This window comes from Sylvia atricapilla, chromosome 10 (assembly GCF_009819655.1).
Source record: "Sylvia atricapilla isolate bSylAtr1 chromosome 10, bSylAtr1.pri, whole genome shotgun sequence".
Classification (NCBI taxonomy): Eukaryota; Metazoa; Chordata; class Aves; order Passeriformes; family Sylviidae; genus Sylvia; species Sylvia atricapilla.
In genome coordinates, this window is record NC_089149.1 from 18,786,153 (window position 1) to 18,813,878 (window position 27,726).

General features: G+C 40.3%; 1 protein-coding gene across 3 annotated transcripts in view; it reads right to left on the minus strand.

Moving 5' to 3' along the window:
• The window catches only part of STAG1 (STAG1 cohesin complex component), a 168,337-nt gene that overhangs the window by 111,137 nt on the left and 29,474 nt on the right, over nucleotides 1-27,726 (minus strand). For all 3 annotated transcript variants that reach the window (XM_066326193.1, XM_066326191.1, XM_066326192.1), the window contains 3 exons: nucleotides 16,404-16,538; nucleotides 9,500-9,602; nucleotides 299-463 (listed from right to left, as the gene is read on the minus strand). In XM_066326193.1, the coding sequence (XP_066182290.1) occupies nucleotides 299-463; nucleotides 9,500-9,602; nucleotides 16,404-16,432 (297 nt within the window). In that variant the 5' untranslated portion in view covers nucleotides 16,433-16,538. The remainder of the gene's footprint in view (nucleotides 1-298; nucleotides 464-9,499; nucleotides 9,603-16,403; nucleotides 16,539-27,726) is intronic.

Consider the following 27,726-nt stretch of genomic DNA (forward strand, 5'->3'; position numbering starts at 1 on the left):
CTTGCTACAGCATATACTTTAAAGACCTGCTTAATATCAACACATATTTTTAACTTAGGAGTAAGGAACAAAATAATGGAGAATTTGAAACACATGACTTTCTGCCAGGTCTCTTGTTCTTCAGCAGGATACACGACAGCCCTCAGTCAGAGCCCATTCAGTCCTGTACTTTATCATATACAGTCTGTTGGACCAATGCAGTCATGAGAAAATACTCCTGTTCACAAAAGCACAGCTTAGACTGGCCTCCAGTCAGGATACACTGAATTGTGAGGAGGAACACAAGTAGACGTTTTACCTGCATAGCACTCTTTCCCAGCTTAACCACCTCAAAGAGGGTGACAGGGTCCCCTTCTCCATTCTGCTGCGGGTGGCCATTGGCTCTCCCCCGGCTCGCTCCTCGAGCTCCAGCGTCTGAACGCCCCTTGTCCGCTGGAGACTTCCGGGGCTTCTTCGTGGCAGACTGGGCAAAGAAAACCAGCAGAGAGAAAGTTTATTACAGCTACACCTGAAATCACCCAGTGTTTCTTTATAAATCATCCAGAAACATTACACGGCTACACCCTTACACACATTTATACACATAAAGATTACGGGATGAGCCAGGCTGGGAGGCATCTCCAGAGGTCTCCGGCCCGACCTCCTGCTCAAAGCAGGGTCAGCTGGAAAATCAACCAGGTTGTTCAGGACTCTATCCAGTGTGGTAAATATAATTTTATTTATCAGTAGTTGTTGAGGGACTATTTAAAAGCCACTACCATGCCAAGGTAAGTAGTGATCACTTCAAGAGAGTGGTGAACTCCCAATGCTGGAGTCAAGTTCATGTCAGTCCCTGTATGAGTCTTGCACAATACAGACATTGAGAATAACTAGTGATCTTCACTACTGATCTTTCTCAGACAGCATGTTACTGAAAATACATTTGACATATTAACATTCATTTTCTGTATTTTCATACAACTTTTTTAAGAAACTGTGTGCATAATCAGCTCTTCAACTCAAATCCCCAAATTTGTACAACCAGATTTAGTAGATCACCATAACAGCTTCTTGCTTCAACATTTTATGAGTTTAAACATTTTCCCTTTGAACTAAATTATGTGATGTAAATTTTCTCTGTGTTCTTCAAGGTTTAATCAGGTGGTATATACATCACCTGTCAAGACTCACCTACTGAACAGTTTGCTCTGAATTTAAGTCACTTGTGAAATAGAAACAAAAACAATTCTGGGGAAAATAACATCAGATCTCTTACTTCCGTATTCTATTCCTTCTCCCCGCTGTGAGGCGAACAAAAGCGAAATCTGCTGTTTTCCACAGGACAATGAAGTTATTGTGAGGAATTATGTTAAAGAAAACAACACACAAGCAAATCAAAGATTAAATTTTGGACAATATCCTCATGGCACCGTTTACTCAAGTATATTGTCAGCTAAGTCAGCTATTGTCAGCTAAGTTTCTATTTCTAATGCTTTTAGTAAAGAACACAAAGTCAAGATTTTCGGTTGCATATTACAGTGCAGACACATTGAGAATTTTACCACAGAGGAAAGGGATCTAATTTCTGGCAGAGAGCTGGTAAAAGACAACCCTGCAAGTCCAGCTTTCCCCATGCTTGAAAAAGGATCACTGCCTTAAAACGGGCGGGCCAGAGGGCTGAAGCAAAGGGCAAGGTAAGGACCTGCATAGAAATGCAAGCTGGAAAGCTTAAAATAGTGGTACAATCTCTGTGAAGGTTTTTGGATAACATTTGCACTTAGGATCAAAAGAGTATCTCCCTCAATGAATTTTTAAATATGTGCAAAGCTGCCTGAAACAGCAAGAATATTACCAACATATGAAATGTTAAGTTCTAGTGAGCTTGAAAGAGACATGTGATCACTATTTATTAAAATGGGAAAAAATTAGAAATAAATTTACTCTTTTGAGACATATAACCCATGCACTTATTCCATCTGGGAAACAGTAAGCACTTCACCTAGCTGCAAGGACTGCTAAATGAAAGCTTGAATGGGTTTAGGGCTAGGGCAAACTGATGTCCCTCACAGAAACTAATATAAGCCCCTCTACACCCAGTTTTTGTGGGTAATTGAAAGAGATGCATTAAACGCTGCAAGGACAAAGGGAAACAAAGTAAGGGATGGATGTGAAATGCACATATCCAAAGGTACCTTGTTAATGGAAGCAATGTGAAAAGCCACCTGTTTGAGTACCTGAGCATGAGTACTATGGACACAGGCTCAAAATGTGTTATCACTAGGCATATAAATGCCCAGCTTAAATTCCCTTTGTCAGGTATCCTGGGAAAAGGGAGGTGCTTTGACCAAGGCTGAATTGGAAGGGCAAGATCACCACTGAGCCCTCAGAAGAGGTACAGAAATAACTGACAGACGTACTTCTGACAAATTACTGGATAAAGCCAGGTTCTTCAAGTCCAAGTAAGTACCTCAATATTCTGAATTAACACCAGATATATTGCTGAGGCCACTCTCATAAATTTTTTCTCTGGTGTAGATTTTCTTTTGACAATGAGAACATCTCTCAGAGCGGAGGAAAATATTGCATCTAACAAAAGCCATTGCATATCCAAGCCAGGACAGCAAAATCCAGATGCAGGATCTGTATTGAATCCTGCCTCTGGAGACAAAACAAGTAGACAAGATGCTGCACTTGAGACTGAAGAAAATCCAAAATGTGAACTTTCTGAGTTAGGCAAGGATTTACATCATCTTCAGGTGGAAAGGCACTAGTGAAAGGGCATCCACCCCTCAGCAATTCCATCCAGCAGGCACCTGGCAGGAAGCCCAAGTTCAATCTCATTCCAGAATGTGAACATGAAAGAAGGTCATATTGTTGTCCTCCAGAAATCATCTGGTGCTCTAAAGTTTTGCAAGCACAAAGCACACGGTCCCTTAGTTGTTAACGCACAGTATTACAATGCAGCTGACAAACATTATTTGCACATAATGTCTCTGAATTTACAGCAAGAAGCTTTGCAGGCCACGTTGACAGGTTTGAGCTTCATACAGGTTCCTGCCTCTGAGCACAAAGTTTATTAGGAAACTCTACATCAAAGAGACCGAAGAGACCAATCAGCCACTGGAATAATCTCCCCAGGGAATCTGGGGGTTCCTCAACACTGGACAACTCAGATTCAGCTGGACAGGCTGCCAGGGAATCTTTTCTAGATCGTGCTTTTGCCAAACAAGGTTGAAACAAATAATCTATGAGGTCCCTTCCAACCTGTTATTCCATGATTCTATCCCAGAATGGACACATCCTCCACTACCACTGGAGCAAGTGAAGGAAAAGGCAGGACTGTAGTTTCTGGAGAAACACAGAGAAGACTCATTCATGATACAGAGCAACTGGGGCATATCCCCATCAAAGGTAGGGTGTTGGAAGTGGAGATGCAAAAGCTACAAATCTAAAAATTGTGTTTGGTCAGGCACAGATAACAACACATCCCAGAAAAGAGACACATGAACTCACAGGAAAGGTTGATCCTTCTGCCAAAACCAAAAAAACCCCATTCTCTAACGCCATGAAGAGCTTCCACACAGAAACAGCTCAAGGATGAGTGTGGCCCCAGTAAACCTGCTAGACTATTCCTGACAGCTGTAAATTGAAATATTTCATAAGATAAGAGGGAAAATGTAGCAGGTCTGCTCTTGTGGATCTACCACATGCTCAAGACACAGGAAAAACAGAACCTCTGAGTTCTAACAAGACCAAAAATTTTGATTACTGCACACCATTTTACAGCTTTCAGCCAGAAAGTTCCCCCCTGAAGTGGGAGAATCAGGACTGCCAAAGGGAGGGATAAAGCAGTATGACAAGGTAAGAATGCCTGAGGCTTTTTAATCATACACCAAGAAAGATGCTGCATGGAGCTGAGAGGCAGCAGCAGTTGCATTTGTGATTTCACTCCAAAACCCAGGACAGCTGGGCTGGTGTGGTGTCAAAATGGACTGAGGTGCCAAATGAAAACAAAAATTACTGATGATTTTTCAAATCTGTGACAACAAAAGCTGAGGGTTTATATACACCAGCACTAGGAAATCCAGGAGTTCCAGAATATGCCACAGAATCAACAACCAAAAATGGCCATATTGATTGTCACATACCTTACCTGTTGCTTTAAGGCTTAAATGAATACAAACAGGAAACAAAATACTCACCTTGACTGCAATTAAACTAAAATGATGACAGTACAGGATTTTGTAACAAATTAGCGACACAATACTTTTCCTTTCATGTCTTTAAAATTACTGTGAAGAAAATAAAGTGACCCACATTTGTAAAATCAAGGAATACACTGAAAATTAATTCATACACTACCAAAAAAAAGGGAATGTGGCTTGACATTTTCCATTAACATTCCCCAAGTTGATGTGATGCATTTCATAAAGAAATAAAGGCAGCAAAACTCCTAGAGTCAGTAACTCTGCCTAACACACCATGTGAAAACAATAACCGGTGCATTCACACCGTGAGTCATTTAGAGGAATAAATATTCCATTTCCCAGGGAAGGTGGAAGAGGCTTTTTATCCTCCTCTTGAGTAAGACTGAAGAACTTGTGTCTCCAAAGCACCAGCCCCTCGAGAGGCCCTATGTTATAAGCTTGTATTAAGTGGAAGAATGGTAATGCCTGAGGTCTTCATGAATTAAACCTGATTAAAACAAGACTATGACACATTTCATACCATCATCATGGTTACCTAGGGAGAAGGTTCTTGGATTCCAAGAGTCCTGTGGACTGTTTTGGTCATGGAAACAAACACGGGGCTCCCTGTAAAAAGTCTCATCCTGCAAATAAAGACAGGTGCAGGTCCCGTACTGCCAGTGCATCCAGAGCTGCTTCAGCTGCAGCACTTGCAGTTTAGGACAAAATAAAGCAGAGGCAGTGTTGGGGAGTGGTGGTGCTATTTTTCACCCTTATTTAAAAATCTATCAAAAGCTCTAAAAGTCATCTTAAAGAATCAAGAGAGTATGCTATAAATGCTTGAATAATTTCAATTCTTCTACCTGAGGCATTTAGTACCAAAAAACTACTATTTCCACAGAAAAATGAAGAAAAAATTAGATTGCTAAAAATACAAGAATCATCCCACTGAAAGCTTAAAAGGAAAACTTTTAATGGTTTAAAAGGAAAAACTTAATTTTTTTTCCTCTCCTTAAAAGGAAAACTTCTAATGCTACAGGTAACGGGACAGAAAAGTCTTCACAAAGATGCTTTGGATGCACTGCATTTCTGCTGAACTACAGACTTCCTTCAGTTGTCAGGGACAGACCTAAACCATCAGGCAGGCAAGCTGAAAGAGGACACTGATGTAAATCACACCAACCACAAACCTCCACTGCTATGAAAAGAAATTCTTCTAAGAGGATTCCTCCCTGTTATTAATCAGGACACGTATGACTTGGAACTAGAAGCAAAGCTCAATCCCCTGCTGTATCTAACATCTATACTGAAGATTAAATAAGGCCAGGAATCTGCTGCAACGTTAAAATTTCCCATATGAATGCAAAGATAAGGCATTGTGGTCTCTCTCCTCCATACCAAAAACTACAAAAAGACCTGAAAACAAAATTGTACAGGCTTTGCTGGGGATAAAAGAAGTGCCTTGTTTCATCTTGCTTTAAGTGGAGAGAGATACACTGTGACTGAGTATGGGATGAGAGAAAAACCAGCAGAGATCTCCAAATTGCCACCTCTGGAATAGACAAACCGATGTTTCTCCCTGTCCTCTGAATTAGAGATTAAATCTGTCTACTCCTACTTTGAATCTGAAACACAGCCAGGGCTCTCTCTCACTGCCTCAACCTCCAGCAGCTGAGGTTTAAGCCAAGCTATTCTGAGCTCCTGGGAAGGTGAGGCCAGGTAGTTTAAAATAAAGCATGCCAACAATGCTGAACAGAGTGTTGATGCAAAAGAGGAGACAACAAATGGATGGGAAAATAACTGATCTGAACCTGAGCTCACTGATGTGAATGCTACACTGCATCATAAGCCCTTAGGCTTTCAGATCCCCTATGTAGCACAGGAGAGCACATCCATACCCATGTATTTCAATAATGCAGCAGACAGAGAAGGCAATTTTGCCAACACCACTCAGGAACTCCAAGAAGAGGACTGTTAGAAGCCATTCCTTAAATAGACCCCTCAGAATTCACTAAATACATACCCAGATGGTATCTCACATACAGTATCACAAAGATGTGCACCACAGTATCCCACTGGCTGGACACACTCAGCTCTTGGCCACTCACTCCCTGGGCATCTGCTCTACAGGACTCAGTGCTTAGAAGGGTACATGACCAATAGTCAGCCTCAGCCACTAGAGCAGGACATGGCACAGCCCCTGCTGAACTCACAGCAAGGCCTGGAGAATTCAGGACAGTCAGGTTAGAGTCTGAGAGCTATTCTGCAAGACCAATGCATTTGATCTATTTGCAAATTGACTGTCTAGGCTACTCAGTCAAGTACTCATTAGAACAGTGCATAGAAGTGAAGGGGCTACTTGAAAAACAGTGTCTTGGAATGGAATGACTCGGATTGAAAGGAAATCAAAGATCAATTAGTTCCAAGTTGTTTTAGAAAGTGAAAGTACCCCCAAAGCATTACAGTTCTCTATGAACTGAAGAGATATTTGCTATGAAAGGAGGCAGTTTTGCAAATGAGCACCATCTTCTTACAAAGGTCTCAAATCTGCAGAGAATGTCTTTCTTTGGAAAACAATCTAGAAAATCCTCTTGTAGTAGTGTATCTCTCTGATAAAAGGTCAAGTCCATTCTGTGACACTCAGAAGAAACCTGTTTTTTTACAAATATATTTAATGGACTATATTCTATGCAGCTCTATAATAGGATCATGCAGCACAAAGCAAAGTCCCCTTCCAAAAGAAGTCAGTATGTTTATGGCAGATGTGCTACTGTAGCTGTGATGGCCTAAGGACATCAGCAAATCAGCATTTGCAGGAAGAGATTAAATCTTATTAGACCATAATATTTTAGTTAGAAAAAGATCCCAGCCACAGAAATCAGAAGAGCCTTTGGGCTACCATTCTTCAGGTCTATAACAGAAATGAAAATAATTTAAGCTAAATCTCAGTAGAGAAAAACATTTCTGAACTTAACTAAACCTTTTAATCTGTTTCACATCTGACAGCAAAGGTAGGTGGTACCTGTGAAGGAAACAAAAACCACAGTAGTGAAGAGTTGGGGGGGAAAATGTCAGAGCTGCACCTCCTGTAAGAACCAGGCAATTCACCTGAGGGAAGTAGCTGGGTTAGCAACACGGTTTGCTAAAGAAAATTATCAAGTCTCTGGCTTTTAACATCAAATAACGCTGTAAATTCAATTGCCTAGATTAGCCTTTCCAAGGTTTTTGCATTTCTCCTCTAGCCATTAGTTCCAGCCTTAGTAGTTTTCAAAATCAAACTGGAAAAGCCATAAGCAATGTGCTCTGATCCCAAAGCCGACCTCACTCTGACTAGGAGGTTGCAGAGAGATCTGCTGAGTCCCATTCCATAAACAACCATATTGTTTTTCCTCTCTGAAACTCTTCCAGTCCTAATTTCCTGAGATTTTGGGATGGAGGTCATAAGGGAAAGAGAAAGCAGAACTGAACAAGTTCTTCCAAATTTTGACAAACTACAGTTTTATAAAGGACACTGTTTCCTTCTCTGTTTTCTTTCTCTACGTTTTAGGACTGGATTTATCGGGTTTTGACTCCTCTTAAGCACTAAGACAGCATTAATGCTGTGGAAGCATTAAGCTTCCGTAGACCCCCTGGTAACCCTGAGGTCTTGCCCCTTAGCAGCAGCAGTCAGCACACAGCCCATCGCTTTGTGAATGGAGCAAAGGCTGCTTCCTCTGCACATTCATCACTTGACAATCACACACACCCAATGAGCCTGGAGTTGTTCTAAGCAAAGTGAGCAATTCCTCCCATAGAAACCTGATAGCAAGACCAGAAGAGTGCTTCAGCAAATGTTCCCATAGGAGCTACTAATAAACTGAAGCAGAGGAATGAGAAATGCTTTTTGTAACATTCACCTTTTCTTCCAGTGAGTGTGTGATGGGTACAAAATACTCCTAGTGTTACAGTAACTTGAATTCCTATATTGTAACAGCATTCGGGATTAGCAGTGCACGTCACTTCAGCCTGCTTTTTTTTAACTGGAGCAATAAAGATTTGCTAATGAAATATTCGTAAGATAATTCTTCATTTTATCCTTTGCTTAAAAGCTATGTAAACAGATAAACTGTTCTCTTTAAACACTTCTTTAAGGCTTGCTCTGAAGAGGCTTCATGTTCATGAACAAACCTATTTATCTGATGAAGAATTTAAGCATCGTAGTAAAGTGTTTGAAAGCTTTCAAAAAAGAAGACAACATGCCCAGAAAAGACCAGGATTTAAAATGTTGGTACCCTGAATAAGTGCAGAGGCTGTGATGCAAATTGAAAACCAACAGTAAAGAGGAATTTGCCCTAGCTTGCCTGAGAGGAACACATGGATTGGTCCGTTCTCACAGCCTCACCAAGCCCATGGCTTGAGATAACCCCTAGGATCAAAGCACTCAGGGTTAAAAAAACAAATCATCTCCATCTCTTAGTGCTATATAGATATATGGCACATTCATACTGCGAGTTTATTCACAGAGCAACACTGAGAAGTGAATCAGACTCATTAATAGCAAACGCACAGAAGTTCCCACCAAGTCTCACGTCACAGGGTGTACTTCAAGTGAAACAGCCAAGAGAACTAAACTGATCATCTTCAAGAACTAAGATGAAGGACATGACACACAGAACTTGCCCTTTATTTTCCAATGAATTGGCTATTTTATAAAACAAATGACAATAAAAGAGGAAGCCTCCCCAATACCAGCTGTTTCTGTTCCTACAGACGGACCAGCAGAGACAAAGACAACAATATCACCTGCTGCACTGCACCAGAGGATACACAGGTAGAATGCAGTGTCTCAATCCCACGGCTTTTAAATGTGTTAATAGATTTTCTCAGGAGCCTAGTAAATATCATGCTGCAGTTCTTCTGTTCACATTAAGAGATTATCAGTAATAAAAAGATGGCTCAAATGTCATTTGTCACTTAAAGTCCATTACAACTTTCAAGAAGAAAGTGGTTGCACTTACTGAGGTTATTCTCTCATCTGGAAGAATGTTGTAATGACAATAAAAACAAAAGTGTATTGTTCATGAAAGCAGCTAGCAAAAGAAAAATTAATAGCTATTATGACATCATTTTTACGTCCTTTTTTAAACGCTCCAAACATTGTTTGCACATCAATTTGATAAATATTTCATACTACAAGTCTTCATAAAGTCTGACATAGACTCATTAAAAGCCTATTTATGTGACCACAAGATGATCAGATGAAAAAGAGTCTGCAGTCAATTATAAATAGATGCATAACAAAACAAAAATAAATTAAAAATATGCATAACAAAACGAAAATAAATGAAACATACTGGAGGCCTGCCGGGACGGCCCCTTTTTCTTTTTCCTTTGACTTCTGCTTCTTCAAGCTCACTGCCAGCATCTGAATGTGCAGTAGTTTCGTTTGTAGAATCCCTAGGGGGGAAACACATCACATAAATTCAAATGATTTGAAACCAACAAGTAGTCTGTAACTGACCAATTAAATACTTAGTCCTGAGCCAGAAAACAAAGAAACAACAAAAAAAAGTCAGCATTAAAAGGCTTTCCCTGTTCACTCTGCAAACTGAGGAACCGAGCATTGTCAGCCCTGGCAAAAGGCCTTCCCTTTTCATTGGCTGCAATGTCATTTTATTGACTGGAATTCTTTAAATTAATTTTCATTTGAAAACAACATGTTACCCTTCAAAACTGGCTATATTAATCAGCTCATGCTCAATTCACCAATCTCCCAATGTTTCACTACCAAGAACTTCCTTTTACTCTTGGTAGCTGCTTCTGAGCTGCTCTCAAGGCCCCAAGAGCAACATGGAGCCCAATCCAGGTGTCTCATCATTAGCACAGTTACACAAAGTTCCACGCAGCTTACACCATGCTCTTCCTCACTCCACATGACAAGGGGCTTGGGCAGCTATTGATAAAGAGGATTCATGCTGATTGTGAGGCCCAAACCTAAAAACTCCCTTTGATCTGAAGACATTTCCAATTTTTGCAGCTAGAAAAATATTTTCACTTGTACCATGGAAAAGTTTTGACACTGCTCAACTCCTGTTAGCAGAAAAGCCCAAACAATAATTTCTCATTTGTTGCCATTTCAGATTTAAGATCACGATAAGAAAAAAATAATCCCCTAGTTTTCACCACCCCTCCCAGCCAGACGCACAGGTACTTCTCTGCCTTGCAAATAGACATGGCTGCTTGAAGAAACTGAGATTGTAATTCATCTTTAGAGGCATTAGATCTTGCCCAAGAGCAGCTGACATGCAAAATCATACCTGTTACTCTTGGGCTTTATTTTTACTGTGCAAGGTCACCAGTGCACCAGATCTCCATAAATTTTCATTTACAACTAATAATGTCCTAGATTACTCAAGGATGGGTCAACTTTAGTCATAACCATAGACTTCTTTAAATCCAAAATCATATCCTTGAAGTGAAAGGAGTTCAGTGGCTGTACGACCTGTGCAAAGGGAAGGTGAAAACCAGACCTATTCCATATTTTATAAAGCCTCAAACATCAACAGCAGCATCAGTGATCTGCTCTAGAGAAACTGAGAAGCTCCAGCAAGCCAAGATCTACAAAGATCTTCCAGCTTGTCTGGGGTTATTTTGTATTTCACTCTATACATCAGGGATACTTCACAAATTTGTTTTATCACCAGGAAAGCTATTTAATAATGCAGGAAGATATCACTGTATCAGAACTGGGCAGGTTCTCATATTCCTCTTCACTGAAATTACTGTATTGTCTAGGTCTGCTCTCACTCAAATAATTCTGCAGAACTATGATGAATTTCTAATATTAAGACATTGTTTTCCAATCTTCCTATCTGCAATCCAGAGAATCTTTTACAAAGGCCAGAATGCAGAAGAACATACATGAATCTCTTGTACTGAAAGGAACTTCAGTGGATTATCTCTAAATACTCTACACACTCCAGAAAATCAGGCACCCTAGATGAAAAAACACTATTGAAGTGTATTTGAGTTCACAAATTACATGCTTGCAACACAGTACCTCTACAAAATATTGAAAATGCAGCTTTGTTGTGATACAATTAAAAAGTAGCTTTTTCACTTCATAAAATATGAAATTTGAAAAACTTAGCATCAAGCTATGTATTTGGAAAAACACAAAAAAATGTAAAAAGCCTAAAATCAAATAAAAGAGACCCCAAATGGAGTTCAAAATAGTTTGGCAGATTAGGGCCACAGCAGAGAGAAGCAATGCAGTAAATACAGCTGAAAACATGCTTATGCAGATGGATGTATCCAGCCTTCACTCAAATACCTCACCACACTGCAAGTCAATTTGACAAAAATGCACATTAGTTCACACTGGCAATTTTAATAGATATTGAACACAGAAGTAAGGAACTCCATAAAAATATTTGCTCCTTTCTGTTGCTGGGGAGAAATTAAAACCATTCTCTATTGCTCTCTCTAAAAAACCTCAAAGCTTTCCTCTCTGGTCTGCTCAGATCCTTGCTGGAAAAGTTTCAGGCATGGTGTGTCTATCTAAACAATACCCCCATTCCTGGGGAAACACTGTGCTTTGCTAGCTTATAAACCTGCACCCCTAGGATCATCAGGATAAAAAATTTCTCTCTATTAAAAACAGATTCAGCAATCCTCCTGGGCAAACAGTTCAAATCCTTCCCTTGAAACACCAGAGCTATATAAATAAATTAAACTCTACTACTACTTCACATGCATCTATTCCACAGAGAATTTGACTTTCCTGTACAGCCTCAGTCTGCTCTAGCAAAACCTCCAGATAAATTTGTCTATTTAGTTCTGGAAATTTCAGATCTTTCCAAATACTGCATATGGAAGGAAGAGTTAAGTCACTAATGACCTTCTATTCTTTGCCTTAAATAGACTGTTGCCTTAAGCCTGAGTCTCTTAATATTCTTCTGGTAAAACTTCTCTGACTTGCTGGAAGCCCCCTTGGCTCAATAAATTAGTACTAAGGATGAGATAAATCCAATCTAAATTAAAGACATATGCAGTGAGGAAAATCTAAACATACAAGATACCTCACACTAAGGTCAGTGTCCAAAACTGTTCAGACAATTTAAGTCTTACAAATTTTGTTTTCTTTCCATTTTCTTTCCATTGATAATAAGGTGATCAAGACAAGCAGCTCGAATATAAATGTTTCAAACTAAACAAAATAAATCTCACCCTAACAACATGTGAGGAAGAAACATCTTTCCAGCAAAGAGTATACATAAGGAGCAAGGAGAAAACATAAAAAACTAGGTTCCCTTTAGTCCTCACACCATTTGGAGTAGGAAGACAGGGTGAAGGACAACCTCATCTTTAACTGGTTTCATCTTAAATAAACATTGTAATAAGCAGCAAGGAATTGTATTTGAATCATCCAACTCCCCACAAAAAGGCCCTTCCAGCGTGGCTGTGAGCCCTTTCGGTTTGGGAGGCAGTGCCTCTTGCTGCTGTCCCAGCCTTGCAGTCGCTCTGGGTATACACACTGCCCCTTTTCCTCTTATTTCTGAACTCAGCAGCAGTACAGCATCTCCTTACTGCCTGCAGTTCTGTCTGTTTGTAACACGCAGTGAGAGAAGCAGCTGGCCAGCATCCATCTCCCTCATTCCCTACACATCTTGCAGAACTGCTAAGAAGTAATTTATCTGGTGGCAGTTATCCACATCTTAATAGACCAGAATTATCCTATCCTCATTCCACGTGTGTGTGACTAGGCACCTGAGGGGGAAACTTTGGCTTAGTCATAATTTATCCTTCCTGAAGCTGTTGTGAGGGAAGATAATCTAGGCCTAAGGAAACCTGCCTCATCTAAGGAGAGGTGGAAGTGCCTAAAGCTAAACCTTTCCTCTCTTTAGACTCCTTTGAAATGACAGGGACATGAGAGAATTTGACAGAGGCGGGGAGAACCTACAAGACAGCGGCGAGCAGAGCAAAGGCGCCAAGTGATAACCCCTTCTCAGGGCTCAGGTATCCTCTGCTTTGCTTTCTGGTTTCTGTGGTGACTAAACCATCCTAGAAAAGTGGTAACAACTCCAGCATCCCTTCTAAAAACTCCAGATATATTCCAGAGTTATAATTACTAATCCTTGAAACCATCCAAGTTAATGAAGAATTAACAGACTACTGGGCAGCCCTTTACCACGTCATGCTCCTGAAAAACATTTTTCCATTAACACAGTAAATTTTACATCTCTGTAAAATGAACTAAAATGAAATTACCTTTCTTCTACTATTCCATAAAGCCCTAGCTATATAGTTTATATACCATGCCCATTTAAAAACATACCACAGTAAAAACCTGTGTTTAAGTATCAGGTTTTGTAAAAAAAGAAACCAAAACACTTCTATAAGCTTTTATCACTCTTGCTGAGGGGCTCAACATTCTGGCAGAGATAAATTCAGTAATTGCTATCACCAGATTCAGCCTCGTGAAAAAAAGTATTCATGAAGAAAAATGGCTAAATGCACAGGCTCATGAATCATGGACAAATCAGTTCTCATGGTTGATGTTCAAAAACCTAAGGTGCAAACATGAGTCATGTCATTGAGAGAAGATTCATACCTGTCGATCACACCGATCAAATACACCAGATGTTTTCTACAAACATCTGAAACATCAATAAGTGAAATTCAGTCTTCACTGTGTTTTGAAGCCACTTTTATGAATCTAGAAAGGTTAAAGACTCTCCTTTCATGTTTCGTCAACAAAGAATAATTTGGAAGGGAATATATGATATGGTCCTAAGCAACAGATATTAACATATCAAATTGGCTTTAGGAGTGCTTGTTTAAAGCAGGCAGCCTAAAAGATTACGAAACATTACAGAAAAAAAAATAGTAGAAATAAGGCACAGGAATTGGAGATTATAATAATCCTTCAAATAATTAATTCAAGAGCTAGAAAGGAAACCTTGGCTTTCTGTGTGGAACTGGACTGTGCCTGTAAATGTGTGAAGCTAATATCCCCCAGCCCAAAACTTGTTTCATATTTTCTCACCTTTAGCCAGTCCTCTTCCTGATGAAAGCCTGGTTGAGACCTTCTGAATTAGAATTTATTATCACGTTCTTTGATACTTCATCCACGCTAGACAATGTTCTGAGGGCTCAGGAGAGGTCCAAAACCTTTATGTGCAAATCATGCTGAGCTCTTCCTAAAATGAACTACCTCCTCTTGTTCATAAGCAACCAAAACTCCATGTATTGCTGAGGATGACATCTCACTAACACTTCACAGAGACTAAATTATTCCCAACTCTACCAGAATAAACAACATTCATGTTTTCTTTTGCTCTTTGATTTGCTTAGTATCAATGACTCTGACTAAAGAATAAGTTGGTATATTTAATGTACCTCAGGTTTTTCAGCTGGTGTGTAGAGTTACCAAATCCATTAATAAGTACTTTTTACCCTTAAACTCTGTGATATTCCATTCACTTTTTAAATCCATCTGGGTTCTTGAAGTGGGAATGCAAATACCCCTTTCCTAGCACTACCATCACAGATTCTCCTAGCATTTTGTTCTTGGCATATTTTACAATCATTCTCTCACTTCCTGAATGTGGCAATCCAGGAAATATGAACCAAGAAAATATTCTTCCACAATTAATCCCTAAGCTAACAAGAACCCCCTCAGGCTGACACTCCCCCTCAGTTCTGCTCATCAAGGTCATCCCCAGCCTTAGCCTGTACTCATCCACAACTAAATGTTTTTAAAGAGGTTTTAAAAATACAAGAGAAAACTGAAATGGAAAGCATGCTATTATTAGTGTCAGACGATTTTCTTTTCAACTGTCCAACCATTCAGTATCTTAAATAACAGGACTTGAAATCTTAGCCTGGAACTGTACCTGGTGCAGATGCCTGGCACTGGCAGCAGGGTGGTCACAGAGAGAGCTTTGGGAGGGGATGAAGGGCTCTGAGGGGATGAAGGGCTCTGGGAGGGGATGAAGGGCTCTGGGAGGGGATGAAGGGCTCTGAGGGGATGAAGGGCCCTGGGAGGGGATGAAGGGCCCTGGGAGGGGATGAAGGGCCCTGGGAGGGGATGAAGGGCTCTGTGTGAGGGGATGAAGGGCTCTGTGGGAGGGGATGAAGGGCTCTGGGAGGGGATGAAGGGCTCTGTGTGAGGGGATGAAGGGCTCTGTGTGAGGGGATGAAGGGCTCTGTGTGAGGGGATGAAGGGCTCTGGGAGGGGATGAAGGGCTCCGTGAGGGGATGAAGGGCTCCGTGAGGGGATGAAGGGCTCTGGGAGAGGGGATGAAGGGCTCTGGGAGAGGGGATGAAGGGCTCTGGGAGGGGATGAAGGGCTCTGGGAGGGGATGAAGGGCTCTGTGTGAAGGGCCCGTACTGGAGTGGGCTGGTCACCCACACTGGGGCACGAGGGGATGGTGTGGAATGAAAGGTTGAAGATGAACCGAGGGCAGGGGTAGAAGGAACACATAGTAGGTTTTGTCTTTGTTTCTCACCATCATCTAAATCCTTTTTAATTAGCAATAAATTAATTTTCTCCAAGCCAAGCCTATTTGGTATGTTGTTTTTTCCCTGTCATTACCTTACCCCATGAACTTCCTCACTTTGTGTTTTCTCTCAACCCTGTGAAGAGAGGAGGAGGCGCCAGTGTCTAAAATTCCTCCTCAACTTTACTTCATTTACTCTCCAGCTCCTCCTATTACAGACTTACGCTCTGTTCTTTCCAGTAGCTCACTTTATCCAAGCACAGCCATGTTCCCGTGTGCATTAGCCACTCCTATTTCCCAGCAGGACCAAAACATGGTCATGCCACTTGCTATCTTCAACTGCAGCACACAAAGGCTTTTTGCGCAATAAATTCAGCTCATTCTAAGAAAGTACACAACCGGAATATACAATACGGTGTGAGAAAGTTTACAACTGGAATACACGATATGGTCTATCGTGACTAAACCCAATACATGCTGCTGAAGTAACACAACATTCAGAAGCAGAAAAGTAGCGAAGACATGGCTTTACTTTCCACACCTAAGTCAAATACCTAGAAAAATATTTTTTAGATCAAGTGTTTTGCAGTTTCTTTACGCAGTTTTTCAGCAGATGAAAACACAATAGGCCTGGAACAGTCACACTAACATGTACTTCTTTCAAGCTTGTGCTTTATCCTCCCAATCACCTCTCTGTTTACTTCAACCTTTTTAAAAGCCAAGATTTTAAATGTAGAGAGAAGAGTATACTCACTGTAGTACTGGCAAATCTGAAGTAATCATTTTTGCAGCACTCGGGGAAGTAAGAGCTACATAGAACTTCTTCTCAAAGTTATTATAAGACAACTACTTGGAAACCTTTTTCATGAAAAGAATGTCAAAGTCCAGTCTGTAGAGAGAGAGAAAAAAAATTTTACTCCAAAATAGTAATACATTGAATAAAACATGCTGCCAAGAAAAAAGGTCAATTTTGAAGTAGAATCACTATTCAACCACAAGAAATTTAGAATGGATGACCCCGAAACAGTTTAATCATGTTCTTGCATTCAGTTTTCACATTTCTATTTAGATAACTTTGTGCAATTAAATAAGAATTAAAGAATAAATGTTCTGCATTAACTCTCGTACTTGTTTACCACATTTACGTGTGCTTAAATGGTACTACACCTATTTAATCAGACCCTCTGACTCACAGCTTTGTGTGCCTGAATTTCACAGAATAGTCAGGAGCTGCGCAAGGGTCTAACTGCAGCAGAAGGTATTTTAACTTAATGGGACTGAAGTTGTAAGTTAAATAATAAAGTAGACTGCATCTGTGGTGTCACTACACCCACTAGTAACATTTCTCTCCCCAAAAGACTAACCAAGGAGTTGACTAATGGCAGCAGATGTGACTTTACCATGAGATAACGGCACAACGTGACAGATTCAATAATTTTCACTGTAATAAAACACAGAACTGACATCCTAGTCTTCCAGAAAATGTAAGTTCTTGAGAAAATAAGTAGATTTGTTCCAGTCTCCTCTTTTACAGGTCCTGGGGTTATATGAAGAGCTGTGTGGAGCACTGCAGCTCAGGAATGGCAAGGAATACCAGAGACTCAAGTGCGTGTTTTTAAAATACAGGATGTGTTCAAACTCTTTCATTTAAATATTTAATTTCCTCTTGATAGGCATTTTTTTCTCTGTGCTCTAGTAGCTTTGCATAAGGCAGGAGGAAAATCCAGCCAGGAAGAGGTAATGCAACCTGCACCAAGAAAATCCAGCCAGGAAGAGGTAATGCAACCTGCACCAAATGGAGGATGTAAATCCAAGTCCACACTTCTAAACAAAACAGTACAGCATATAAAGTATAATTTCCATCCCACTACACACACATCAGTGTTTGTTTACCAAACTGTACAGAATGAACTTTTTTTTGCCTCTTCATATTACAGTTCCAATTAGACTCACAGCTGCACACAACTAGTTCACACAACTTACTACTCTGTGCTACCAACAGTTTTACTTACAGTACCTTATCATGAAATTCACATTTTTAAATACCATATAATTAGCAAGGCATTTTGTTGCAAACACATGTTAACAAACAAAGAGTTTGTTTGGAGCTAAAACCAGCACTCCAACATTAATGGTTTAAAGCAGCCAATACACTAGGCTGGTGTAAAAGCTCTCCACTTTCACTATGAGACAGAAGTTAATCTGAGTTCTCCTTGAACAAAAATGTCATATATGCTATTTGTGCTATTTCCATAAGCATTGCTTCATTAGAGACACTACTCATTACTGTGTTTCAAAGGATGTGATTGCTCCTAACAGGGCAATGACATGTCCAGTTGACAACATAAAGCAAGCGCTGCAGACACTGGTAAGAATTTATCATAAACAGACACAGCATGAGATCGAATTAAGTTCTGAGTTTACTTCCTGTATGAAAAAATAAAGGCGATGTTCAGATCTCTGAAATGGAGAAGTTCACTACAACTGGAATAAGACTGAAGTAAAAAGTATTTTTTGTACTCACACAAGCACGTACATACACACACACATGCTTATGTTAGCTGGACCTCAAAGGAAACATACTCATCTTAGATTTCCAGATTATCTAATTCTAGCAGGATCCATAGCAATCTTACTTTCCAGAAGAGCTTTCTAAAGAAGATCAAGGAAATTTATTCTAAAGAAGATCAAGGAAATTTAAACCTCCATGTGAGGTATCTTCCACAGACATTTAAGCCATCCTGCACATCTGCTATGTAGGATTTCTTTTTTTAATTTTCCTTTTTAACCTAATCACCCTTCTCAACTGTTGGCTGTGCATGCTCAGATGCAGTAATCAGCAGCATTCAGCTGCTCTAGGGAAGTGCTCTCACACACAAGGAAAAGGACACTTGCCCAGAGACAACTTATTTGAAAAGCTTCCTGACTTGGAAGTATGGAGTGAAGGGTATAAAGAGCCAGAAGCAGAAGCGAGGACCAAGGCAGCTGGACTCACAGTGCTAAGGGCAGAAAACCTGACACCAGGGAACTGCAAGGGCCTGTGCTGTTTTCTCCCTGTCCTTATGCTAATCAGGAAAGTGCAAAACACAGCTGGAACAAACTCCCCCTCTGTGGTAAGGTTCAGACTGGACCATCAGAAGACGACAAAGTTACCCCTCTATACTCTTGTATTAATACAGCAACTGTGTGATAAAATACAAGAACTGCTTGACAGCTGTGGAAATTCATTGATCCTTATGGACTTATACACAAATATGAACCGTTGTGTTTTTCTGGTTATAATAAAAGAAATACCTGTTTCTGAAAGACAATGTTCTCATAACTAGAAATCAAACTCTCCCTCTTTGCCTCCTTCTGCCTGAGAACAGAGTCACTAATAAAAAAGCTCTGAAAGCCTGAGACACATAACCATTTTGTCACCTGTCCTGGAGAACAGAACAGGGGCAGGAATACTTCATACTTCGGCATTTGGGGGTACTTAAACTGTAATATACACAATACAGACCTTTAACACACAAGTCAACTGCTTCTATTTTAGTTTAAAAGAAAAAGTCTGATGTTTTCATTCAGTCCCAATTATAATGACCTTTGCACCTTTGCAGCTTTTTGAACCTGCACCTCTGTACTTTAAGGTGACACAAATTTATGCTGGTCCAGTTGAAATCACCTATAGAGGAATATAAAGCAGGCAGTAGATGACACCATTTAGCTCAAACATACAATGGGAAACAAGTAAATGTTTCCCTTTTCTGCCTGTTTTCCAAGTATGCACAATAATCAGGGCAGGCATAATGACAATGATATAAAACTACCTTTGTAAAAAACATATTTTCTAGTCCATTGTTTGGTTTATTATAGTGTTTATTCAATAACGATCTCATAATGAGCTCAGTTTTAAAAAGACTCTATAGGATTTTACAACAATTAATCCAATATATGTATCCCATCAATATTTCCTGTAGTTTTTACTAACACACAAAACTACCCACATCTTTTGCAGTCCTTAGGTTGATCCACACATTTTAGCCAAAAACCAACAAGTTAAAAGATTGACAACATCCTGACAGAGTCCTTCCAAGCAACTCTCTGATAGCAACAAAACCCAATCAAGTTCAATTAACTCTGTAATGGACTGGGTGCCTACATCTTACACAGTTGAACCCAAAACCTAAATAACAAAAGAAAACCAACTACTAAATCTAGCAGTTATTACATTATTCATTCCATTGCCTAGAAGAGACCCAAAACAAAAGGTAACAAGCATTAGGCTGAGTTCTAATATAAAATCCTGTCCTAGTTGACCTTCTAAGTGCAAAATATACTCAAACAACGGCTCACACAAATGAAGCAATGTCTCCTACAATTAACTGGTAATGCCTTTACCCTCTTCCTTCATTTCCCATTTCTAATGGCTCTGCTCTCTCCCTCGGTGCTCCCTGCTGGAGTACATGATGGTGTGTCATGACCCTGCACAGCACCAGAAAACAAGACATGGAATACTCTAGTTTTTCATAGTTTAGAGACAAGATTTGTCCCCTCAATATTCTTGCCCAAAACCTGCATCTGACCACTAGGAAAAGGCATCAGCACAAACAATCCTGCACTGTACACCCAGGCAGAGCTTCCATCAACCAGGTGAGAGAGAAAACAGGATCAGATGCAGGCATATCAATTCTCACCTTCACTGCTTTATCCAATATCTTGGGCACACCACGGAAACCCTTCCTGCCCAGCTACCCGTCTGCAAAGTGAAAATAGCATCTGGAAATTGCAAATACGAATTCTAAATCCGGCAGAAATAGAAATATAATCATCAAGAACTAACTTTGTAACAGATTTACCAAATGCTGTGATGTGTTCTGCATCACTCAGGAATTTTTGTTTGCTCTGGATTAAATATTTCTATAAGCATAAGCTTTATTTCTGCTACAGGTTTGGAACTTGAAACATATCAATTCATGTTGGCCCTACAGCTACTTGATCAGAAGCCAAATTAGATCACCACTCCAGCTCTGATTTTGAAGACACATAGCATCATTTAAGGCCAAACAAGGCATAATGCTCATTCAGCCCATCTTCAAAATAATTTCATTGAAGTTCTGCACACAATATATATTTCAATCTATCACATTCTAGTAAGTACTTAAGCCAAAATTGAAAGCCCAGTCGATAGAAAAATTATCGCTGAGCACTAGTGAGCTCCTCACTACTTATGGTGCATAGCAAGCTCTCCATGTGGTCTGCTGCATTCCTAATCCAGTCAAACCATGACAGAAGGAGAAAACATCAGCATCAACTAGGCTAGCACAGCATGGCGATGCTTCACTCCTTACACCCATCAAAATCATCTTGGATATATTATCAGTAGTACCCCACATCCCTCTCCAGTGTGCCTCTGCTGTTCTTGTTGGCCATTCCAGTACAACCTGCAGTTCCCAGCCTGCAAAGGCACGTCAGTGTCAGACCCAAAACCCTGGGAGAGCTGTTTGACACACCAGATGTTTGTGCTGCCGTTCAGAGGGACCAGGGCAGACTGGAGCACTGGACACACAGGAATCATGTGAAGTTTAATAAAATGTAAAGAACCACACAGTGAGACTTGTTCACAAAACTGGAGTATTTAGCAGATGTTTATCATCATTGACTGAAGTTTCTTTTCCTCATTCTTTACAAGTATCACCAGATATTTTACTCATTTTACCTGTGCCATCAAGAACTATCTAGTGGCAACCTCTAGCTGCCCTAGCCACGATTTAAATTGCCTTCAATTGCAGTTGTCTCCTCAGTTGCACCAACATGCAGAACTGACTCTACAGGCAAAACAGCTGTTGCTGCTTCCTCTCAGCAAATGCTTTTAGCCTAGACAGGTCCTGCCAGTCAGCCAGAAGAATCATCTGAAGTGTCACATCATAGCATGCGGCATTATTTTGCGCTCTTTGATACTCCAAACGCAAGACCTTGCACTGAAAGGCTACACAAATCCCTTCTTCCAGGGCTGGGAATAAAATCTTTACATGGCAAAAACATCTGAGTCATACTACCACATTTCTTTACTTAGTTTTCTGTCTCTAAAAATGCGTGAACTGCCAAAACCAATCAGGTTTTCCATATCTTCTGCTACCATTTCCAGAAGGTAGCAGCTAATTCCTGTACTGTGCAGGTCTGTGCCAAGGCACCGGCACCAAGATCACACAGGAAAGCTAATATCATTTTTTAACCATGGCTATAATAGCATAATTAATTTAAGTGTCACACATCACTCAGACAATTGTTTGATCTCCAGTGTTTAGTCCAGTAGCTTTTAAATATATTACCATATGCTGCCTTCTTCTAATGCCTAGGATGGCTAATACTAAAAATACTAATCAAATGCTTCATGAAAACAATTGCCTATAGATCTGGCTTGCTCAAGAACAGAAATGTTATAATTTCAATTTGTAATTATAACTTTTCTAAATAAGCATAGATTTGACGGACTGAGCATATGAAAACAAGCTTGTTTTCCCTTTGTTATTCTTACAGACTCTTCAGATCTAACTGCTCCTTCCTCTGTGGGCACTCCATGAGACACTTGACCTGATTTTCTGCAGCACTGAGCATTCATAACTGTGACTGAGATCACCGGGGGCTACGGGCACTCCGTCACTCATAGGGCAAATAATTATGGGCTGATTGCACAAGACTAAGATTTAAGGCACTGAGTTCTAATGTCAGTCCAATATCTGGATGATTAAGGTCTAAATTAACAGCTTGCTCCTTCCCACCTGTCCATTATGATAACATCAGCTACCTACCAGCCTCATGCCTATCTGTTCTGAACGTAAAATACACAAAACAAAAAGGATTCTACAAAGTTACTTCTACTGTCTTTGAGCTGTGAAAGCGAATAGATGGACCTTTGAAGCCTTCTGTTTCTCTGCATTTGTATTTCCAAAACTGAGGAGTCTTGAGAAGATAAACTTGATTGACCTTTTAAGATGATGTAAGAGCATTGAGAATCATAAAAAAAGCCCATGGAAGAAGTTTTAAGTTGAGAGAGATTTTGCTTATTGTAAAAACTGTGGAGTTGAGTTATCCTCCAAACAGAAGACTGAGCAATCAATAAAAACTTGCAAAAGACTGCATAATGAAAGGGACAGTGTAAGCCTGACTTACAATTAAAGACAATTAAAGTTATCAAGGTAATTAAATGCTTCCCCCAAAAGGACCATTCTGCTCAGCTGATGCTTACTCAGCTCACTAAAATGACCTAAAGCTTCTCTAACTCTCTAACAGTGTTAGTGGCTCTAACACTGCTGTGCACAGGGAAGCAACAGGAGAGTTCACAGCTGGACACAGACCAGACTGAAAGAGCATGACTTCTTCTTCCATGTGTCAAAACTGCTGCAAAGGCCATGGAGAGGGAGAAAGGAGTCTTTCTCAGTGTGAACACACAAGCAATGGGTTTTACTGCAGCAAGGAAAGCTCAGGTAAGACACATACAAACAAGGTAAGGACTAGTGAAGCTCTCCAATAATTTGCTCAATCAAATGGGAATTTGATTCCCATTTGAATATTTTTATATGAATAACCCACTACTGAACATTTTTGCTTTTCCCAAGCAGATGGGTCATCTTTGGCAGGTGCAACAGGCAAAGCCTCTGGTGAAAGCTTATTCCGAGGAGCTTGAAACAGCTGGGAAAAACCAGACAAGGTTTTTGGGACACAGCCTGTTTTGGGTCTGAAAACATGGCACAACCAGAGCTGTGCCTGCTGGAGAGAAAGGCTGGGGACTAGGCCAGCTCTCCACACCCTTTCTACCCCTGTCTGTTCTAATGTTTCTGGGACTTTTACCTTCAATCAAACCCATGTGTGACAATAATTAAAATTAAATGCAGTGATTAAATTCACACTCGAGCACTGCAGTGAGTGCTCATTCCTGGAAAATAATCCACATCCAGAGGAAAGCAGGAATCTCTGGTAGAGTCAGACATGTAGAGGGCCACAGAGGCTTTAGATATTCATCTCTGTGCAGCACAAAGCACAGCAGGCCAAGAGCTCACACTGTCTGCAGGCACACCAGAAGCACCGTTAATAGATTTTTATGCTACCTCAGGAAAGTGTTTACTCATCTGTAATTTTTCTCAGCAGTGGACATCTGGTGTTCTATTATTCATTGCATCTGGAAAATTGCCAACAATAAAACCAATTTCCACAAAAAGGAAGCAAAGTCTGACATACAGAATGCTGGAATAAAGGAAAAAACTCTCAGAATGGTTCATGTTTTTGTTCTCTTTGTCTCTTCTCCTCATATGGGGGACTCTGAGTAGAAAAGCTAAAAAGAACTGCAGAACATTTTTTCCAGATTATAAAAGAAAACAATCATTTTGAAGTCACATATAAATTAAAAACTCTGGGAAATGACTGATTCTGGTACTCATTTGAACTTATGGGGGAAGTGCACAAAGGCTAGTTAAAATAAGGTCACTAAAATACTAACTAAGCTGCTAAGAGAAAGGATACCTAATGGTTAATATACTACTTGTATGTATCAAGTAGGAGAAAATGTAGGACCACTCCAATGTGTAATATTCCACCAATTTGCTGATAGGCACCTTTAATACTCTCCTTAATAGAACACAAATGCGTAATGGTTCCTCAAAGGAAGGAGGTGGTGTTGAAGACTGTGTTTAAGCATTCCCACCACTGAAAACTGGTCCTTCAGGAAGCTCAGACTCTGAGCTTTGGAGGAGCAGCTCCATCAGTTCCTTCACTGGCAGACCTGTCAGGATCCACAGCCTTGCAAAGATGTCCCAATCCAAGACCCTCAAACAGCAAAGATTTCTGGGCATTATCACAGAGTGACTGAGGCACCAAAAGCCTCTCCTCAATATTCACATCTCCTCCAGAGATAATAAGCCTTACAAAGTTTTAGGCTAAGAGTATTTTAATGTTATCAGTTCAGGAACTGGAAGATCCTGGTGTACCAGTTTTTCTGAGTCCAGGGAATTCAGCAATGTCCTAATGACAAAACCCCACAGACTCCTGCACTGCTGCCTGTCTAACTACAGGCTGGAGGCTGAGCTTAACCCTCAGCCTGATGCAGCCAACTGGCATCTGTTCCACTACAGCTCCTTTTCACTCAAATATCATCTTTGTGTGTACACGAGGGTACGTGGATATTTTAAAATTATTAAATACTTCATATTTCAAGCTGCTCAGAAGTGATGTTGCATTTTAAAAAGGGATTAGTAAATATCCAATAAGGATTTTATAAGGAGTATAATGCTATCTCTTCTGCAGTGAGGCAGTCTAAATAGCCTTGCTTTTAATAACCATTTTTACTAGTATTAGTGGACAGGGGTTCCACTGATGCTTTTCATTTAAGCAGGAATAAATTTCAAGAGGAAATAAAGCCATTTTCTTCCATTGTTAATTATTTTTAGCCCAAGTAACTCTGTAAATGAATTTTTAAAAAAATCCCATTTGCTTTAGCATGAAAGAGACTTCTCAAAGAGGTCATGGTAGAACAGATTTTTTGACTTTTGATTCTTGACATTCTGTGGGACTACTGACAGAATATATGGATGTACCACAGAGAGGGAACAATTTTCATATCCTTCCCATATCCACCAGCCAGAGAACTTAAATTATAAACAACTGAAAAGCTCCTCCTAAAAAAAGAGTTTGTGAAAACTGAACAAGAACCAAAAATAAGGAGCAGAGGGTAGACCATAAAAGATTAGGTTATCAAAAAGATGATTATATAAAAACTTACAGAATCAATCTCTGCTTTCCAATCCCAACAACATCTTGACAAAACTCAACCTGATATCAAACCAGACACCTGCCACCTACAACTCCACCTTCCATCACAGCAATCCCCCTTCTGAACTAATCCACAACTTGCAGCCTTTCAGGAAAAAAAAAAACCCCAAGCCTCAAATCCCTCAAATCCCTCTGGTGTCTGGTCCCAGGACACCAGAGAAAAAGCTGTGAGTAATCCAAACCCTGTCAATAGCAAAACAAGCGGGCAATTCTAAATGGGTTCTTCTTCATTAAAATTTGCTTCAAATTCTATTCCCAGTAAATGAATCAACACTATTCTCCTCTACCAGGAATTTTCTTACGTGTTCCCAAGACCGAGAGGCTGTGTGGGTCCTAAATCCAAGGAGACCAGATGGAAAAAAGCCCCATCAGAACACATTAGAGTATTCCCTTCTTCACCACACAGGGAGCTGGTTACAAGACAAACAACACTGCATCCTAAACTACACAATTTAAACTGTACCTCCATCAAACTCCACCAATGCTACCACAGACTCACTAAGTCAGATCACCAGTTCCCACCTGACCACATTTTGCCTTAAGAACTTAAAGAACAGAAACTCCTGAGGTCCACATGCTGCTAAATAGCCCCAATCCATCTAACTCGCCATTGCCCCAGTCTAAAGGACAGTGGACAAACCCATAAACAGGCTGAAATCCTCATGGGATTTACTCAACAAATATTATAAAGGTACACCCAGCCTACTCTTCTGAAACAGATGACATGTATTTTTCCTCTGAAACTCAAACACTTTCAAAGCCATCCAAGTGTGACAGCAAACAAACACCTCTACCAAACCTTTCCAAAGCTACACTGACACTGGTTTCCTGTCCACCAGGCCAACAGCTCCTGTCACAAAGCCAACAATGTGAAACTCAAGCCATAAAGTGAAGGCACAGCCCCAAGAGCCTGGGCGTGTGCTGCGAGTGCTCAGCACTGCACCTGCACTGAGACAGGAGAACCTTCCCAAAGAGTCCCTCACACAAATCCTAACAGCACTGCTGAACAAACCTCACCAATGGGAAGTCCTCCATTAGTACACATGGCACAGCTTCTGACCTGCAGCAGCAGTACATTCAAATCCTTCACTGCAAAAGCATACGTTGAAAATTGTCTTCTCATCTGTCTTAAAACAACCACAAAAAAGTCATGAGGAAAGCACATTTTTTCAGTGGACACACACAGCTATGCTGAGCTAGAAATAAAAAGCTTGCAAGCATGTTTCCCAGGTGACCTCATACTGCAACCAAAATTCAAACCTAAATCCACAGGCTAATACAATTCCCCAAAGGCTTCCCCAACACCACACAGGTGAACAGCAACAGGACGAGCAGCAAACAAGGAAATGATGATTTGCCAGAAGAACACTTCCCAGAACAAAACCATTCCACTCCTAAGTTCCACTCCTGATTCGAAACACCTAGGGAAGTGCACAGCTGGAAAATAAAGATTCACATTCATTTAAATATTTGATCCATAATGGAAAGTGGCTTTATCCCACATTAGTTTCCTCCACCCCTATAACTTACCTCTCTGCCCCACAGGCAATACCTCCCACACCTCAGCAGAGCTCACACCCAGTGAATTGCTTTCGATACCTATACTAACCTTGAGGATTGTGGTTTTATTTCAGCCCTAAAGAGCTTGCCTACTTTTCCACAGGAATGTCAACCAACCTAAAAAATACATTAACTCTACCTACAAGCCTTTCCTGATTGAGATGAGACATGAAGGGGAAAAAAAAGAATCCAAGGACTCAAGAAATAAAATATAAGCTAAAATAGGGACAGCTACCCACCATCATTTCCTAATGAGCCCCCTAACACAGAATCACAAGAAATCACTGAAATAATAAGAAATAGGAACTAAGTTACTATCAGTACTATGCACAACTGGTAACAGTTCTGCAATATGCCAAAAGCAAATATCAGTAGCGAAAAGACAAATTAGCACCTGGGAAAAAGATTTATTTTAGTCAGTAAATAATCCTGAAAATAAGCTTTATCATTCAGAAATTAATTTTGGTTAGTCAAAAACCTTAGGAAGACTAGCTAGGAGGGCAAACTTCTTGCTCTTTGTTATTTAAAATACCTTGTGTAGCAGAACAAACCCATTAAAAGGGAATTTGCTCAGGGAAAAAAAGTTTAAAAAACCCCCTCAATATTTCTTCCATTGCTTTTTCATTGTTCCAGGTACAGGAATGACGAGTGTACAGATGGAAGATGATGATCACACTGTGTGGAACCAGTTAGAGGCCAGTTCAAACTGG